Source organism: Mus caroli, chromosome 15 (genome assembly GCF_900094665.2).
Source record: "Mus caroli chromosome 15, CAROLI_EIJ_v1.1, whole genome shotgun sequence".
NCBI lineage: Eukaryota > Metazoa > Chordata > Mammalia > Rodentia > Muridae > Mus > Mus caroli.
In genome coordinates, this window is record NC_034584.1 from 62,636,330 (window position 1) to 62,655,176 (window position 18,847).

Consider the following 18,847-nt stretch of genomic DNA (forward strand, 5'->3'; position numbering starts at 1 on the left):
TAGCTGTCCTCTGAAAAGTTCCACCCCGTAGCTGACTGAGCCAGATACGGATGCCCACGGCCCACCATTAGATGGAAGAGTTAGGGGAAAGATAGAAGGCCCTGAAGGCCATGCCAACCCCACAGGAAGACCAACAATGTCAACTAACCCTTAGGAACTCCCAGAGACTGAGATACTAATCAAAGAGCCTATGCGAGTTGTTCTAAGGCCCCAGCACATATGTAGCATAGGGCTGCTTCTTCCGGCCTCAATGGAAGAAGATACACCCTAATCCTGCAGAGGCTTGATGCACTAGCGTGGGGGGATACCCAGGGGAGACCCTATCAGAGGTGAAAGGGAGGGAGATGGGGGAAGGAACCCTGGGGAGTAGAGGGCAGCACTTGCGATGTAAATATATAAATCATTTTGGAGAGGGTTAAGGGAGTGATCAGCACCAAGGGCACGGACAGCGCCCTCTTGGCCTCTTCCTAAGCAGGTATGGTTACAGCAGGAGTAAGGGCTTGTTAGTCCTTGGGGGAATAAATCCACAGGAAACATAGTTTCATATTCCACCTATGAAATGCAGGGTCACTTAGCAAAAGTATACCTTAAGGAGCGAGTTTCTCCATACCAATGTGACTTTGACAGTTATTTGTCACAATGATTTCCTTTCAACAGGACAAGGCATACAGTGAGTTCTTTGGAAAGGTTTCTTTAGATAAAGAGAATACTGGCAATTCGGTAAACAAATTTTGCTCAATTGGTTTTTGGTGTGTTACCTGTCTTCAACAATGTCTTTGTTGGGGCTTTGTTCTACCTCTATAGCTGTCAGAGACTTTGTTTTCTCTGCCTCACTGTTAGAGGCAGGATGGCCCGGTTTTCTGCTGATTTCCCACACTGCCTTCTTCCCGTTCAGTTCCTTTCTCCCCACCTTAACCTTGTAAATAACCTCTTTGTAAAATCCTGTTACAGCCCTTTTAGAGTACACAATTTCTTTCCTCTCAGGACTCTAATAAATTGAAAGGAAGTATAAGGGAACAGAAAATAGAGAATTCACTGTGTGATAACATGGTAAGAGAAACAATACACTATTACAATGGAGACTTTCGGCGTGAGGACACGAGGCTCAGTCTGTGTGCACTTGCTCATCTCATCCCTTCATTTGGCTTGGGAAGTGATTATAGTAGTTGCCTTACTATGGGACTTAGGTTTTTAAGCACCTTTTTGAGAGCAAACCAGGTTGTGCCTGCATAATATTGAGGTTGACAGTGCATCTGTTCCTGCTTGGTGATAAATGGGGGCAGACTAAAGAGACAGGACATTAAAAATCAGTGTCACTAGAAGGTCTCAAAGCTGAATCCGATCCCATACAGCCATCCCTAATGCCTGTAAGAACTGATGGCCCTCAATGGGCAGCAGCTAGAAGCACAATCTATCAGACAATAACTCCAGATCCAGATTTTACCTCATTCCTATAAAACAGGCACCTCCTGCCTGCACCATATCCACCAGAGTCTGTTCCACCTGCTATCCACAGTCCTCACAGAAAGGCAGTCCATTCCTTCTCTCCTCTTATCCCATAATATACCGATCTCATGAGCTGTATTCGGATATATTCTAAGATGTAAAGCCCCAAGGGGGGTTATTTTCTTTAAATAGTGAAAACTACATGAAACTCTTGTCTTAAGTTTTGAAGAGTGTGAGCCCCCCTCCTTTAGGATATGGGAGACCTCAGTTGTAATAGTTCAGTGGTAGTAGTAGTATCAGCAATAGACATAGCCATGACAATTGCCGGTGCCACCTCTGTTGGAGGTGGTTAGTTGCTTACCAAGTATCCATCGTCTCTTTATCCTCACTGAAGAACTCCAGTTCTGCTGGCAATGGCAATGTATCCAGGTGTACTGGTTAGTGTTTGGTCAACTTGGCACAAGGGGGAGTCATCTGGGGTTGGGGGGAACCTCAATTGAATTAATACTCCAGCAGACTGGCCTGAAGGCAAGTGTTGGGGGGGTGCATTTTTCCGTTAATGATTGATGATGATGTGGGAGACCCCCACACCACTGTAGGCAGCATGATCCCAGGCCAGACCAGGAGATCCTTGGTTGTATAAGAAAGCAGGCTGAACAAGCCATGGAGAAGAAGCCAGGAAGGAAGCACCACTCCTCCATGGTTTCTTTGACTTTCCTCGGTGATGACTATAGTGTGGAATTGTAAGACAAATAAAATCCTCTTCCTCCCCAAGTTGGTTTTGGCCAGTGATTTATCACAACAGAGAACCCTAACTGAAAGCACTACACCTGTTGAAGCTGCCTCCTGCAAACATGGATGCTTACTGAGGTGGGCCTCTCTTTTTTTAATTAGGTATTTTCTTCATTTACATTTCTGATGCTATCCCAAAAGTCCCCCATACCCTCCCCCCCAACTCCCCTACCCACACACTCCCACTTCTTGGCCCTGGCGTTCCCCTGTACTGTGGCATATAAAGTTTGCACGACCAATGGGCCTCTCTTTCCCCTGATGGCTGACTTAATGACACTTCATGGGGCATCAGGGGAGCATCTCATCAGCAGAAAAGGATGAGCAGTGCTAACCGTTTTCTTCCTTGGCTCTTCATCAATTCTTATTCCTGTCTGGGATGAGGTCATGATGCCCGAAGTGGAAGGGGATCCAATCTGTCAGGTCTAGGATGGTGAAGGAAAGGAACTTAGCACATCAATAGCATCTTGTAGCCACCACCCCACTTGTACACAATATACTTTGGAACTTTGTGAAGGGTGAGACAAAGCACATTTATTTGGTTAGGTACTGACAGCAGGACTTTGATTCTAGATCACATCCTGTCACTCTGTACTGTCCAATGTCACAGCCATTGTCCACACGTACATGGCTAATTAACACATGAATGGGTGTTGTTAGTAGTAAGGAATTACTGATAATGCTATTCAATCAATTGAATTTAAAATTTAAAATAGTGTAGACCATGCTCGCATAAACGACAACTTTGTATTTTTTGTTAGTCATTGAAAATATTTGAATGTAATTATGAAGTTCGATGGATACAAAATACTAGATTCTTGAGATATTACAAAAAAAGCTATTAAAGCTCACCAATATTTTTAGATTATTGATAACAATATTGAAATACTTCCCGAATGTGTTGGGTTCAATAAATGGCTTCATTATTGTTTGTTTCTTTTCACATTGTTGACTTCTAGACAAATTAAAGTTATATACACAGCACACATTACCCCTCCCTGCCACCATGGAACAGTGATGTCCTACTGAGATGTCATTTGTCATGTGCTCATGGCTCCTGGGGTCAGCACTTCAAATTTATCTCATGAGGATCATAGAGTAACTTCTTGTAGGGTATTATCTTTCCTTCATTTTCCAAAAGAAGCCCGAAGAGGCTGCTATACCCCACAGTCCCTGAGGAGGCCACTGTCTGTGCTTGGCTCTTTAGCCGGTGGCTTCAACCAGTATTTGCTCCTGGGATCTCAGCATGTATAACTGTGCATAGATCATTAAGCTTTGTACTTTGAAATGGTGATTGATTGCAGACAAGTCTCCAGTAAGTGTAGCTAGAGAGACCAAGGAGGACCCACCGAAACGATAATATCAGCTAGAAGAATCTGGCATACTGCTGTATGCCAACCATCATCTGAAGTAGAATGAAGTTGATTAAGGATGCCCTGCCTCCCTCCTCCATTAACAACAAACAGGGGTTTGGGTAGAATATATCAATGTAGGGGTGACAGCTCAGATGTGTGCAAGCTAGCAGTATGTTGTAGAGAAAGCAGAGAATGAAATGTTTGGTCACACATAGCTTCTCTTAAAGTTACTGTCAAGAAGTCTACTTTTGTTCTGAAATATTTTCTTTGGGAATTCAGTGTTCTTACATGAATATACAACTTCATGTCTGCTCTTTCTTACAAGCATTTTTGGTAAGCTTATCTCATCTTGCTTTAACTTCAGGAAAAAATGACATTCTTTTTTTAAAAAAAAAGTTTATTTTCATTTTGATTACCTGTATATATGTATATCTCTGTGTTGGTATGTTCAGATGAGTACAGGTGCCCGTGGAGGTCACAAGAGGGATTCAGATGTACTGAAACTAGAGTTATAAGTGTTTATAGGCTCCTGACTTGGGTGCTTGCAACAGACTTCAGGTCTCCTGCAAGAACTGCAAGTGTTCTTAACTGCTGAGCCATCTCTCTAGTCCCCAACACTGGTCATCTTATATGACGTCCAACGGACTGGACTTTAAAAATGTCATCACCTTACCAGCTTGCTGTACATGTGTGAGTCTGATATTGCCAAAAAATATTTTATTTCTGATTATTTTACCAAACTCAATATATGCAATTTTACTGAGCCCTCCTCTCCCCCAAAAAACCCACCATATAGATAAAATTGTTGTGTGTGTATCTTTATGCATCCTAACAGGAAACGGTGGGCTAGGAGATGGATGTGGATGTTTTTACTATCGTGGCAATAATGTTTTACATTTCAGCTGTGCTTTTCAAACTGTAGCATCTTACAAAGTGCCAGAGTGGGTGATAACGTGGTACATTCCACCACCACATGTCACATTTTTAGAACAGTATGTGAAGGATACAGGGCAGCTCCACATCAAGGAAAATAACAAAACCCATTTCCAACCATGGCTAGATCAGAGAACGCATGGCACTTTCCGTCCTGTCCTGGAGCTCACTTTGTAGACCAGGCTGGCCTCCAACTCAGAAATCGGCCTGCCTCTGCCTCCCGAGTGCTGGGATTAAAGGCGTGCACCACCACTGCCCTGCTGAGAACAACTGTTACTTGTTACACTTTCCAGGCTTAGAAATGGAGACAAAAGAATTTGGAACTACCATGGCCATTAGGTGGGTTCAGATGGCTTTTCTGCATCCACTTGACTGTCACATTGAGGCCCCTGGACCATGTTAATTCATGTTCCTTTGTTGCTTCCTTTGTGTGCCTACCTTTAAACACAGGAAGGCTTCCCCGTATGCTCCTTACTCTGTTTTCCTGTGCATAGCTCTTTTACTCTTTTGTTCTGCTCTCTCCCACTTTCTCGTTTTCTTTCCCCTACCTGCATTTCATTACCTTCTTCCCCTTTCATTTCCTTCACATTAGAAAGTTCATTATTTTCCTTCTTAGGCTGACACGTCAGTCCTTGGAGATCCTTTCAGTGGAGGCCAAAACCCAAGTGGCTGCCACACAATTCGAACTTTCGAGGGAATGTGCTTCCGAATTTGGCCACGAGGGGGTGTGTGCACAATATCTGTGGCATCATCCCTGCTGAACAGGCTTTTCTGCAGTAAAGAGAAACATGCAAGAGGACCTGGCCTTGCCATCCATCAGATTGAACAAGGACTTGCACGGAAAGCCTGTGAACACAGAGCAGCAGGCTAGGTGTCTCTAGATATGTGAGTAATTAAGCTGGAGGACATGATTTTCCCCTTTGTAGCCTGAGTGGAACAGAAATGATAGATCATCTGAGTGTACACATACACATGTATGTCCATGTGCATATGTGTTTCTCTTTGTGTACATATTATGTTCACGTGTGTATGCATGTGCATGTGAGCAAATGTATCCAATTCTCCTTCCAATGTCTGGACTGTTTCAACTTTCTTAGCCACACTTACTTGATGTCTGAGTTTCCTTCCGGTTGTCTTCTGTATTGAGTAGGGGCCTCATGGAGTCACTCCTGATCTGTGGATGTGCTCTGAACGTGACTCCTGCCTTGCAAAGTGTCTCCTTCCCTTTCAGGGTTGCTTTCTGCCCTTCCAGCCACACAGTCTAAGCTTGTGTAACCTGTTTTCTATGGCAAAAACTGGAGTCAGAGCCCAGAGTGGATCTTCTTGGTGTCTTTTGCTGTAACATGCTCACGATGGATTTCTAGGTGAGGCTATGCCATCTTTTGGTGTCCCCCTTACATAACAAAGCCACTGTCTCGAAGATTTGAGTAACAGTGATGTTAGAGAATTTTTTTTAAAGAGTGATCCCTGAATAAACGACTGCTTGCATTGACCTGACTGCTCAACCAGACGCTGGGTTAAGGAGCTGAGAAGGCTCCAAGGACACAGAAGACAAAGACTCAGTGTGGTAAGCATGAACAAGAGTGTAAATAACACTGGTGTAGAGAGGAGGAGGAGTCAGAAAGCATTAATGTTGTGTCTATGTGGAGGTTAGTGAGGTATAAATCTTAACTGGCGCTGAAAGATGGGCATCATCCTTTCCCGGTGGTCAGAGATAATGCTTGCTGGAGAAAGATTGGTAGCTAGTAAGTAAGGGATATGGAGGCCAGAATGAGATTCGAACTTTTCCACTCATGAGAATGTAACATAGGGCTGATATCTCTTACATATTCAAAGGAAAGTTTGTCATGTGGGTAGCAATCCTTACATAGAAGAAAACTAGATCACAGACACTGGTTGTGAGATTCGAGCATTCCCTGATGGTGTCAGGCACAGCAGCTGTGTGTGTGATTCACTGGAGCTGATGTCAGAGGCCAAGGATCTGTCTCTCCCTGGGAAAGAAGGGCTGGAAGTCGGCGGAGATTATAAAATGACAACCATCCCTCTGGGGTTGCAGAGACTTGGCTGTGCTCCTTCTGGTAGCTTGGAATGATGAGTAACAGTGGCTTGGGGGATACTCCTTGCATCTCTGGGACTGAGAGTCAAGACAATGACTTGGATCTGAGGGACAGGTAGTTATGTTCCCTTATGCCAGGTGAGGGACTCCATGGAGTGTGGGCAGGAGATGTGAAGCCTTGGGTAAAGCCAACAGTGGCCTTGTGCCCTTGTCCAGAGATGCCATTGGAGAAGACCTCTTTTGCTTCTAAATCCAGAGCAGTCTCAGTCCACAGGAAGTGCTTGGCCAGAGCAGAGTATTCTGGAGAGATTTCTGGTCTAGAAACCCAAAAGGCTTGAATTTATATCACTGCTGGCTGATGTCTGCAGGAGAGCTATAACTTTCTCCAAGACCCGTTACTCTTGGAATGGTGACTTCATGAAGAACAGCAGAGTAGGCAGCAAAACATGGAGGTGGTGCTCTGCCCTGAATCTTATGGCCCAGCCAGACTGGTGGGTGGGGACGATTTTTTGAGCCTCTTACAGGAACATCAGTCTTCTCCCCTAGAGGACCCGCATGAGCACTCACAGGGCTGGGCGCCTGCCCACTTGGAGGGTTCTGTGAGGAGGAGGGTCCAGAGCAGACGTGTTAGCATCTCTGTTGTCGGCCTCACGGTACACAGTCCTCCTCCCCAGCTGCTGGCAGGACATCTCTGCCAAAAGCACCACTGGAGGAGGGACAGAGATCTAATCAAGTTCAGATCACTACCTGGGAAAGGGTTAGGTGTGGGAAGGGTTTAGACTAGGAGGGCCTGGAATCTCAGCTTGCTAGTGGTGGCACAGTTGGCAAAGTATAAAATTACTCAGCCTTGGAGATTTCTTGATGAGTAAATGGTGATAAACTGAATCTTTCCTGCAGGTATCAGGAGGACGATGTATAAAGCTGCCAGAGCAGCTTGGCACTTAGTAAATGCTCATAATAAAGATAATTAGTAAATGCTTAATAAAGATAATTAGTAACTGCTTAATAAAGATACTCATCAGTGAAAGTTTAGACTGCTACCAAGGCAGAAAATGGAAGATACGGGGCAGGGAGCGCTGTTTCACCAGGCACTCTGTCTGTCTCTTCTCCTCAATAGTGCTTGTCAGAGGATCCCTGGAATTCAAGTCTAGAGAGACTAGAGCAAGAGGCATGTGCTTCTATTTAGATGTAAAGGGAGAAAAACCTTCCCTCAAGAACTCCCCAACTGCCTCTAGGGACTGCTGACATAACATAGTTCTTGGGGGTCCAGATGTGAGGCTCAAACTTGGGCCACACTGCACGGCCAGACCAGCATGGGGCTCAGGGTCAGAAGCAGGATCTACCCTTATGAGCTTGCTCTGCTGGGTTTGTGGTCCCTCTCCAGCATCGAGGAGCACACAGATGGTGTTGCCTGCTGCCTTTTGAAGCTTCTGCCTCAGAAAGCAGCCATGCAAGGGAGACTGCCACAGAACAGTCTGGCTTTCATTTTGCGCCTGGTGCTTGTGAAATGGTAAATCCTTCGAGCTTCCTAAGAAATAATCTTTTCTCATCTACGTAGGATAGATGAAGAGACTGAGGCACAGATGACCTAAGTTTGCTAAAAGGTCAGAACTAGTTAACCACTGAATTTTACTGCCACTTGCCAGCTCTGACTAGAGAGAGACAGGGGGGAGGTTGTTGCAGGGGACTCTGGAGTCGCACCTAACCTGCAACCAAGTACACACAAGGCTGGAACAAGTGATCAGGTGCTTGGGGGATTCCTTCAGCAAACTTTTCTGGTGCTCTCTCCACATCCATCCCTGACACCAGGTGTTAGAGACCTCTCCCTCAGACAAAATTTGCTGTTCCCCAAGATAGCCCTTGGCTAATGAAAGCGGAGTTGTAGTTCTGTGAAGGGCTTTAGAATACGGGGAGAGGAAAAAAAGCGAAGCAATTAAGGTTTTTCTAGGGAAGTCTTGAGCACTGTCAAGGAACTCTGGTTATCGAGGTTGGGATTATGATATCCTCTGAACGGGGACTCAGGAGTCCTTGGTCTAGTGTGAGACATTTATTCCACACACCTCAAAGGATCTAAAAGGAGCCTAGGCGAGCATTTGCTGGGGTCTGGTTGCGTGTCTCGAGGGCGACAGAAGACATCACCATGTGTGGTGTGGTAGGTTCCCTACTGGAGACAGTTTAGAGAGACTCATTCATCCACGTCCAGACACCACCATATAAGGAGAAGGGCAACCCGGAGCAAGTCTCGGAAGACAAAGACAGTCTGAAGGGCAGGCGCTTTTATGTAACCGACTTCTGCGCCAAGGGTCTCAGGAGGCTGGCGTTTCAAGTCCAGCCCGGCGATATTTTCGTACAAAATAGCAGCGGACAGCAAAGCGACCTAAGTTGGGCAAGTCCGCGGTGCTTTGGCAAACCAGGAGTCTGGTCGCACAGCCTGTTCCCAGAGCCTGGCAGTGTGAACCTGGGCTCCAAAGGCTCTGCCCTTGTCCCTTCTGGCTAGGACCGGTGACCTTGGACGCGCCACTTGACCCGTGAGCCTCAGTTTCCCAGACTGCACATACAAGGCAATGCTGGACAGCTTAGAGATGCTCATCGGGGAGCCCTGGATGGAGACACCTGGTTTAGGGACCGGAAGCGCCCCTACAATGTCCCCTCCGCGGGCCCGCGCAGTCCCAGTGCCCCCACGAGGCGGCGCGCGCCGGGCGGTCGGCACAGCGCGCAGGCGCGACGGGCGGGGCGGGGAGGGCGCGGGGCACTGCGCGGCGGCTCAGAGCGCGCGGGGTGGCGCGCGGGGCGGGTCGCGGCAGAGCAAGGCTTCTTCGCAGCCGGCGAGCAAGACTGGCCAGCGCTCCTCGGCTTCCCAGCCCGCTTCCTTCGCACATCCCGCCGTCTTGCAGCCCGCGGCCCGCAGCGCGGTGATCTGGGGCTCCACGGGGCCGGGCTGAGCGGCCGCCGCCCGCCCCGAGCCGCCGCCGCCGCCCGGCCGCCCGCCCGGCTTAGCCGCCGAGGCGCCTGGCGGGGTCCGCGCCGCCGGGGGCGGGCGGCTCGGGCTGCGGGGCGGCTGGCGCGCGCGCGCCGCGGGGCGGAGAAGCGGGCCCGGCGGCCGGCGAGCATGGAGGAGAAGTACCTGCCGGAGCTGATGGCGGAGAAGGACTCTCTGGACCCCTCCTTTACGCACGCCCTGCGCTTGGTGAACCGAGGTGAGCTCGGCGGCCGTTAACGGCACCCGAGTAGCCGGCTCGGGAGAGGAGGGAGGAGGCCCGATATCAACATGGGACTGGAGGTTCTTCCGTGGGGACCCTGGTGGACCCAGGGGAAACTTCTGGGCGGAGGACAGAGAGCGTGTAGGAGCCTGTGTCTGGACTGGTCTTGGATGAGTCCACCAGAGAGAAAGAGAGTGGGACGACCTGGGACCTGGGATGTTTTGGGTGTCTAAGGAGCTGCAAGAAAGCGCAGCAGGGATAAGGATGGGCTTGGGCGAATCGGCTGCGCTGGAGGTGAAGGGAACAGGTGCTTGGGTTGTTAGTGAAGTTTGGGGACCTTGGAAGAGGTTTAGGGTCAGATCCTCCAAGCATGATAGAGGGGAGGACTCCAGCGGCCCCGAGGGAGGAGCCCAGCTTCTCTCCCACGGTTTTTCTGAGTGTGCCTAGGCGGCTGCCGGCTAGGCAGTTTGCCATTCCTGGGGGCGGGCACTCATGCCAGCCTGGCAGGCAGGCGGCCCTTGAAGGTCTCAGTTTGGTAGAGGAGGCCCGCCAGAGAGCCAGTTCTTGCTCGCTCTTTCTCTTCTTGAGACAAGCTGGTCGGGTGACCCTCATTGGTGTCAGGCTTAGGGTTGAACACATTGCCAAACGATCCACCCGCCTGTGCCATTTTTCACACTCCTCCAACCAGCGCGGGTGGAAAAGGAACCGGGAAGTGCCAAGGACAGGGACACTGGGGTTTATGGAGGCACGCCTACCCAGGACAGTATTCTTCAGGTTTACTTCTCCTTTGGCTTCCTGAATCATCTGTTGGGATGGAAGGTAAATGAAGCCTGCCTTTCCCGGATCTACCTGCTACACCCGCGTCCAGCATGGTTCATGTTTCAGAGGAAGATGGTCTGGGAACCTCTGGTTCTTTTTTTTTTTTTTTTCCCTCTCCTTTTCCATACTTCTTTTTAAGGGATATGACAGAGACATTATCTGGTCAGATCTGTAACCATTTTTATGAATCACTTTGTCTAGTGGATCCTATTGGGGGTATGCTGTTCACAGTGCTGGTCCTGACTCTTATTGTTGGGAGAGAAAGATGAGGCAGACATATTCTATTTGTGTGTAGACACCTATGTTTTAGAACCACGGCCTCTGTTACTTGCCTATTGTAGACAGTTGTCAGGAGTAGGCTGTTGTGCTCCTGTGGGGGTGGTGTGGCGAGATTACTTTCTCCAAGAACGGAAGCTTCTTTGAACAGAAATATGCTTGCCAGCCTCTCCCGTTAATGGTTAATAGCATGCTTATTTTGATTTCTTTAATGTACCAGAGCTTGTGAAAAAGTCATGGGCGTTCACTCTTAAATTAGTGGAAAGGAATTTTAAGTTTTGCTGCCCGGTCCTTCTGAGCAGTCTTGTAGTTAGGTCCCTGCAGTTAGGTTTGCACTCCCCAGTCCCGATGCTTTCCGTCTAGCTTTTGCTTCTTGCTGGGCTCTCGTCTCTGTAAGAAATTTCTTTGTACATTGTGTGAGATCAGTGGATTAGAAATGGTCTGAACCAAGTACGTTTTTTCCGGGTGAAGAGACCAAGTCAAACTTGGGTCGGACTCCCAAGTTTGACACTGGTTTCAAAGGGTAAGGAGTTCTTTTAAAAGTCTGGGTTGTTTTCCTGTGTCGTGTTGTTGTACCCGTGTGCTGTTCAGATGTTCACCGTTCAGTCGGTTCCTGTGTCTGCTGGGGTTAGTAGTGGCTCCATTCCTTGAACCAGACACTGTGGGAGGTGTTTTTTTTTTTTTTTTTTAAGGGCTTGTTTGGCTTTGAACTCGGTTGCCTTGCTTTTCATCCGGACTGTAATTCTTGTAAGAAGTACGTTTCTTAGCAGCGAAGGACGCTCTGCTGCCAGAATGCTTCTGTTACTGTGAGCTTTTACATCACTTGAGATGGAGCCTGATACCCAGAACACAGTGCTCTGTCATTTGAAATATTAATTATGGTCGGTTACGTAACTCCAACATTACAAGTGCTTAAAAAAAAAACTATCAAACTATTAGGTCTGAAGACAGCATTTGGGTGATTTTGGGTAAAGTTTTATTTGAAATCTGATAGCCACCCCTTTCCTGGTTATATGACAGCGTGTTATTTACTACAAAGAACGTCTTTTTAGAGGTTACGCCGGAATCTCCCACAGGTGGGAATGGTCGATACGGAGATGATTCTTTGCGATGGTGTGGCAAGCAAGAGAGACTCCGCAGCTAAGGTCCCCGGAGCTCATGGTCCTTAGGGTTTTGCACAGGATTTACAAAGTTTCCACGGCACTTGAAGACTTGCTGTCTAGTTCCATCCTCACATTTCCAGCCCGGGAGGCAGGACAATCAGTGCTTTCCCAGAGGTTGCTGGGACCCCTGCTGCATGTCAGCCTGTAGGTACTGAGAATTAATTTGAACCCACATCTTCTGTCTTGAAAGACATTCTTCTTTCTACATGTGACTTCCCCCCAAAAGATGAAATGAACTCTTCTGGGATGTCCATTTAAACCACCATTGAAATCAGTACAGTGAATATGATTGTCCCTGGTTAGTTTAATATAAGAGAGGGAATTACTATGTCCCTTAGAAGGATTGATGCTGCTGTAGGAGACAGGGGGCTCTTTCTGCATTTTGAAGAAGCAGACCTCCATTGTAGACTTCTGAAGGATTTAATTCCCAGGCCAAGGCACCTGTGAATTAAAGCCCTCCCGTGACCAGTATTTTAGTTTAGTAATCAGCACCGTACGATAATGAGACAGATTATAAATGAGACGTAGTTATTTCAGAATGCGGTATTCATAAACATCGATCAGCGTCCTGGCTGAGTTATCACTGTTGCTACAGTCTTTAAGTAAGGACTGGTATAGACAGCCATCAGGTGAGACCTCTGCCAATGCAGGTACTCGGCTGCCTTTTGTCCAGGCTGGTGGCTCATGGTGGGCATGAGTTACCGAGTTGACTTTTAATTTCCAAAGATAACTGCTTCTCTCTGTTTGCCCCAAATGTAAAATCTCACTTGCCAACAAAAGTAAGGCTAGTGCTTAATTGGCATTGAAGACAAAAGAAGTCAGGCGTGGTAAGAAAGGAAAGAAATGCAGCTTTGGTGTTCACTCACTGTTCCCTGGCTTGCTCCTCTGGTCATGCCTACAGTGTGAAGTGCTGCACGTCCTGCTAGGGAGGTTAGTTGGAGACTATAGGGGTGGTGCGTGCTATGTAGTACATTTGCCAGTGGGAGATGGTCGGAGTTATAAAGTCCCTCTCCAGAATGTCTTGTGTCGTGATTTAATCTCACATTTTGGTCATGGTTTGAATAGCTCCCTGTTCAGGTCTGTCCAAGGCAAACCCCGTGTTTTTAATTATGTGATAATGTATAGATTGGTGGCTATTTCTGCCAAGTTATATTTAGTTGTTGTTGGCTACAGGAGGAAGCAGAGTGATATGAGACTGTCTGTGCATTCACGCTGATAAGCCCTTTGTTGCTATTTCAAAATGATGGTTTTCGTGTGACCCATCAGACCTCGGCTTCTCAAATATTAGGGTCCTTTGCATTATTTAAGCTATGTGTGGGCCTAGGTATATGCAGAAAGAGGGCCATTAGCCCATATTTCCTTGTAATGAACAGAACTCAGTGGTGTGGCTTCCATTTGGGGGACTCCCTTTGGAAAATCGTTTTGCTTTGGTTGAATGCGCTCAGACCTGTAGAGTGAGGGCTCAGCAGTGAGATTAGCATGGTGTTCTTTAGGTGTGGCACCTGTACACTCCAGAGAGTGATTCCCTACCTCATCCAGAGGAGGCTGCCATTACTGTTTGTTTGTTTGTTTCGCTTCTGGTTTTGAGTTATTGGAGTTTGTATTTGGAGGGGATGGATGTAGTGACTCAGTTTGAGGTCAGCCACTTCTGAGTTTTATGCAGTGCTTTACAGAGAGATACAGTGTTCCAGCACTTGGACCTTTGGGACCCAGCCTGTGTGCCAGGCTTTTTTGTGCTGACGAACTAGAAGGCGCTATGCTCCACTGTAGGAGAGAGTAAGTTTCAGGCTTATAGATGTCTTCTTTCCTTAGGAACTCAGTTCCCAGTTGTTGTTCTGGGATACAGAGCGATCAGAGGTTCAGATGAACTAGAACAGTGTTTCTGAGCCCCTCTGTCCCAGGTGATGCTGGAATTCTAATTAACGCCGACACCCCAGGGATGGAGAGGTCTTTGGGCCAGGTTTTCAGTTGTACAGCTTGTCAGAAATGGCACACTTTCAGGGCATCAGAGAGAAGGCAAAAGTGGGTTGTCAGGTTTTGCCATGCTATTCTGTTCTGACCCTCGGAGGTCTGGGAAGTGAGGTTGCTGTAGGAGAGTTAGTTAGTGACAGGCACAGACTTGGAAAGCTGGGCTGCCTGATGTGCAGTTCCTTCCCTTACTCCCTGACCACATTGGGTTGAAAGATACATGATGTGTTGTCTAATTTTATCCCTCTCCCTCCAGGTTTCTGCTTTAATTCCTCTTCTGCTCTTCCCCCCCCCCGCCCCCCCCCCGCCCCCGGCAAAGGGCAGGGCTCCATAGCTTCCTTCTCATTTGCAGTGATGCCCAGTGCTCACCTCTGCCCTGGTGTGAAGCTGGGGTCTAGTTCTCTTCACTCTGGTGGGAGAGTGGGAGCCTGTTAGGAGCAGACCTGGTCTCCCCTGACCTCCTGTCTTTAGGAGGTATTGGTCAAGTTCCATACTTGCTTGGGCTTTGCAAACAGAACTCCAGCCTTCCTGGAGTGATTACCATAGAGGTGAAAGAGTGAAAGTAGGCTGGGAATTGACAGCCACTGAGCCCTCTGCTCCTGACCTCTGTGGACTACCAGGCCTGGGGGGAGGGGGTGAGGTCTCCAAGGTACACATCACTGAGGAAGGAGGGAAGGCTCCAAGTGAAATGTGGGGGTAAAGCCAGCAGGAGAGCAGGAAAGCATGCCAGGATTCTGAGTGTGGAGGAACAGTAGGGACCTTTCTCAGGAGATAATGAGAAGATGTTGTCAGATCTGCTCAAAATCAGATGTTTATTTACTTTTTTTCTTTCCTGAGGAACTTGTTAAGCCAGTGCACTCCACTGCAATCAGCCTTCCTTCTGAAGTTCATAATGGGATTTTTTTTTTTAAATTTTGGAAGTAGAGTCAAACTAGAATCATTAGAATCCTGAAAGCTCATGGCACATAGCTTATACATCTCCTTACCTGAAGAAGTTAATTTGCAGTTCCAGGCACCAGCCAGAAATTTTCCTCCCTCCCTCCCTCCCTCCCTCCCTCCCTCCCTCCCTTCCTTTCTTTCTTTTTTTCTTTTTCTATTTTTAGACAGGGTTTTACTATGTAACCATGGCTGGCCTAGAACTTACAATGTAGACCAGGCTGGTCTGGAATTCCAGTTTATAGAGATCCTCCTGTCTGACTGCCTGACTAACTGAGTGCTAGGATTAAAAGTGTATGCCATTGAGGACATGCTTAGCCAGAAATGGGAAGTAAGAGGAACAACTGAACTGCTCCAAATGCCAGCTTCAACTTGGGTATGACCAGACCCCTTTGCCACTTGCCATCTGTCCGACTGAAGAAGGGAGGGAGAAAGGTGTACATGTTTACTAAAACATGAAACAAGATGTTTTTCTCTCTGGGACAGTGCTTATGAATGGTTAAAATACAAGCAAGCAGGTAGAGGGCCTCTTTAGTGCCAGGTGCTTCCAGTGCGTTCTCTCTGACCCATTCAGGATCTTGCAAGGTCTGTAGTTTTATCCCTGTCCTGCCATAGTCTCTCTCTCTCTCTCTCTCTCTCTCTCTCTCTCTCTCTCTCTCTCTCTCTCTCTGTGTGTGTGTGTGAGAGAGAGGGGGGGGCACAGTGTGGCATCTCTAGCTCCAAAATGGAAAGGAGGTGGAGCTTAGAGTCAGGCTGGAACTTCAATTCTTTAGTGCTTAGAAAGGATACGATAAGAATAGGGAACAAAATACCCATGAAAGGAGTTACAGAGACAAAGTTTGGAGCTAAGACGAAAGGATGGACTATCCAGAGACTACCCCACCTGGGGATCCATCCCATAATCAGTCACCAAACCCAGACACTGTTGCATGTGCCAGAAAGATTTTGCTGAAGGGACCCTGTTATAGCTGTCTCGTATGAGGCTATGCCAGTGCCTGGCAAACACAGAAGTGGATGCTCACAGTCATCTATTGGAGGGAACACAGGGCCCCCAATGGAGAAACTAGAGAAAGCACCCAAGGAGCTGAAGGGGTTTGAAATCCTATAGGTGGAACAACAATATGAACTAACCAGTACCCCCAGAGCTCGTATCTCTAGCTGCATATGTAGCAGAAGATGGCCTAGTCGGCCATCACTGGGAAGAGAGGCCCCTTGGTATTGCAAACTTTATATGCCCCAGTACAGGGGGATGCCAGGGCCAAGAAGTGGGAAAGGGTGGGTAGGGGAGCAGGGCGGAGAGAGGGTATAGGGAACTTGCAGAATAGCATTTGAAATGTATATAAAGAAAATATCTAATAAAAAGAAGAAAGGATGTAAAAGGCTGTTACTCAGCGTTGTTTTTAAATAAAAGTTTGATTATGGTAGAAGCCCATTAGGAATTTCCTTTAGTGATGATGAATTTTTTAAAAGAGGTGTCTGAAAATGTGCTTTAACAGAAAGGCCACCCACTGTGTCCTGAGCTTTCCAGCCACACTAGCATGAGCCTTGGTGGGTGTTCAAGGTGAGGAGTCTTACTTATGTGTGCATCCCGAGAGTCAGAGAAAGCGGGGCAACATGGCCTAGAAAGTGTGCTAATGAAGTCTTCTCTCAGGGCCTGCTGTGTGAAAGAGTCCTGTAGAACTTGCAGACAGAGCTCTTTGTTTTTAATTCTTGGTCACCAAGGAATCAACTGGTTCAGAGTGTATTAGATTCTTACTTAGTTTCTGGTATAATGAGAAAGTCCCTATCCTTCAAAGCCAGGTTCAAAAGGAAGAAAGGGAAGGAAGGCAAGGAAGGAGGGAGGGAGGGAATGAGGGAGGGAGGGAATAAGGTAGGGAGGGAGGGAATGAGGGAATGCTAACACACGAGGTTATATTTCCACAAGCAATAGCCTTGGCTTTCTTGAAGGGAGCATATTTAAACATATATGCCTTGAAATTACTATTGTTGCAGCTGCTGTTTATCAAGGGCCCTTTCTCATTTTCATGCTTTATGTATATTGTTTCATTTAATTCTTCTAACATTGTTAAAAGAATAATCCATGTTCGGCAGTCCTGGTACACACCTTTGATCCCCACTCTCAGGAGGCAGAGGCAGGCGGATCTCTGAGTTTGAGACCAGTCTGGTCTACAGAGTGAGCTCCAGGACAGCCAGAGATGCACAGTGAAAACCCATCTCAATGAAAAAAGAAAAGAAAAAAATGAGGAAGGAAAAGAAAAGAGAAGAAAAGAAAAGCTCATTTTACAGATGAGAAAACTGATTAGGGGAGTCAGCTAATTAACCAAGGTCACTCTGCCTTGTGCTTTGGAGCCTGGGGTAGTGTGCAAGCAGGCACTGTGACTGCTCTAACTATAGAGCTTAATTAACTGCAAAGCCTTGCGCCAGTGATCTGCTGAGCAGAAGAGGTGTCACGTGCTATAGAGGGGCACACTGTGCCTACCGCCAGTGTGGAGACTGGTGGATGGCATTTCCTTAGGGAGTAGCCATACCCAACAAGGACCAAACGGTGCAGAAAGAATTCTGTGATTATGCAAGGTGACACCCTTCAGATTTGTCCAATTGCTTAACTCCTCAAACCCTCAGTTTGCCCATTCACAAGTTGAGGACCCAATGCTCTGTTAGTATGATTGGTAGTTCACACACATGTAATGCAGAACACACAGTAGGCTCTAAAGTATTACTGCCTGCTGTTGTGGACTGTCACAGGTGTGTGAGTACTGGTGTCACTTGGCAAACACACTGTGTCTAGTGACCACACACAGATCCTAGCCTTATTATGCACGATAATCTTCTGATATGAGGATGATCTGAGTTTTCCAGCCCTGGAAGTTCTGGCTTAGGAAGCCCCTTTAATTCCATCAGAATCAGCAGCCCCAGGTTTATTTCATTGCCCTAGTCAGGGCACAGCATCCTAAGCCTAAATTTAACAAATGAAGTTCCATAAACCTTTTTTTGACCACAGCTTAGAGCGTGTCTGGACACTGCAGCACGAGAGAGCTTGCTCTGAGCTGGGAGGCTGTAAATTTCCATGATTTTCACCAATCGGCTTCTGCTGCTATTTTAAGAATCTTAATGGTGTTCTGGCATATTACTGGTGCTCTTCTTTGGCATGGTAAAGGGCATGGATGTGGGCGAGCAACCTCTTCGATCTCTCTCTTCAGCATAAATCCTACACTTGGGGGTCACTCCTGGTTCCAGGTTCCATTGAGAAATTAGAGGGAGTGGGGAGGGGCAGTTTTCATTCTCATTTTCACAGTGTTGTTCTTCTGATCATAATACATGGCTGTGCTCTGCTTTTCTTCCACTAGATGGCGCTCTACATAGCTGAAGATCCTCTTCTGCCCACCTAGCTTAACTCCTGAACTGAAATTAGCACTGATGCACAAGCTTGCCTTTCTTTGGGGTTTCATGCATTTCTACTATTTTTTCCTTCAAATTTAGTCTACTTTCGCCATCATTTCAGGACACAGAGGCACATTTTTGTCTAGTTGCTCATGCTTCTGAGTTCCTAAGGGGCGCTGTGCACAGTTGCTAGCTTGCTCTTCACACACTTCATTTAGTCCTGGTACTACTATGTGAAGTGAATTTTGTTCATCTCATTTTACAGATAAAGTAATGGCGGTCACAGGGTCAGTTAACTGTTTGAGTCTAGAGAAGGCTCTGTGACCTAATGAAAGACTCTACAAACGCTAGATTGACCACTCTGAGCTAACTAGGATGGTCTGGCTTGTGGCTATGGGTCATTGTGGTCTGTTCCTTCAAAGTGGAATTACAGTTCTCAGAGTTAGTTTGCATTGGGGCATGCATATCAAAGTCTGAGATACACAGCAAGCAACCGTAAGAAAGGTTTGTCAGCTGGTGTGGGGT

The 18,847-nt window shown here is 47.2% G+C and overlaps 1 protein-coding gene across 3 annotated transcripts in view; it reads left to right on the top strand.

Moving 5' to 3' along the window:
* Nucleotides 1–9,339: 9,339 nt before the first annotated feature.
* Khdrbs3 (KH RNA binding domain containing, signal transduction associated 3) overlaps nucleotides 9,340–18,847 on the top strand; it is a 158,591-nt gene continuing 149,083 nt past the window's right edge. Inside the window, exon 1 of one of the 3 annotated variants that reach the window (XM_029469898.1) lies at nucleotides 9,340–9,776. In XM_029469898.1, the coding sequence (XP_029325758.1) occupies nucleotides 9,689–9,776 (88 nt within the window). In that variant the 5' untranslated portion in view covers nucleotides 9,340–9,688. Of the gene's footprint in view, nucleotides 9,777–10,307; nucleotides 10,599–18,847 lie in introns of those variants that run through there. The other 2 variants (XR_003834967.1, XM_029469899.1) reach the window with 2 other exon arrangements.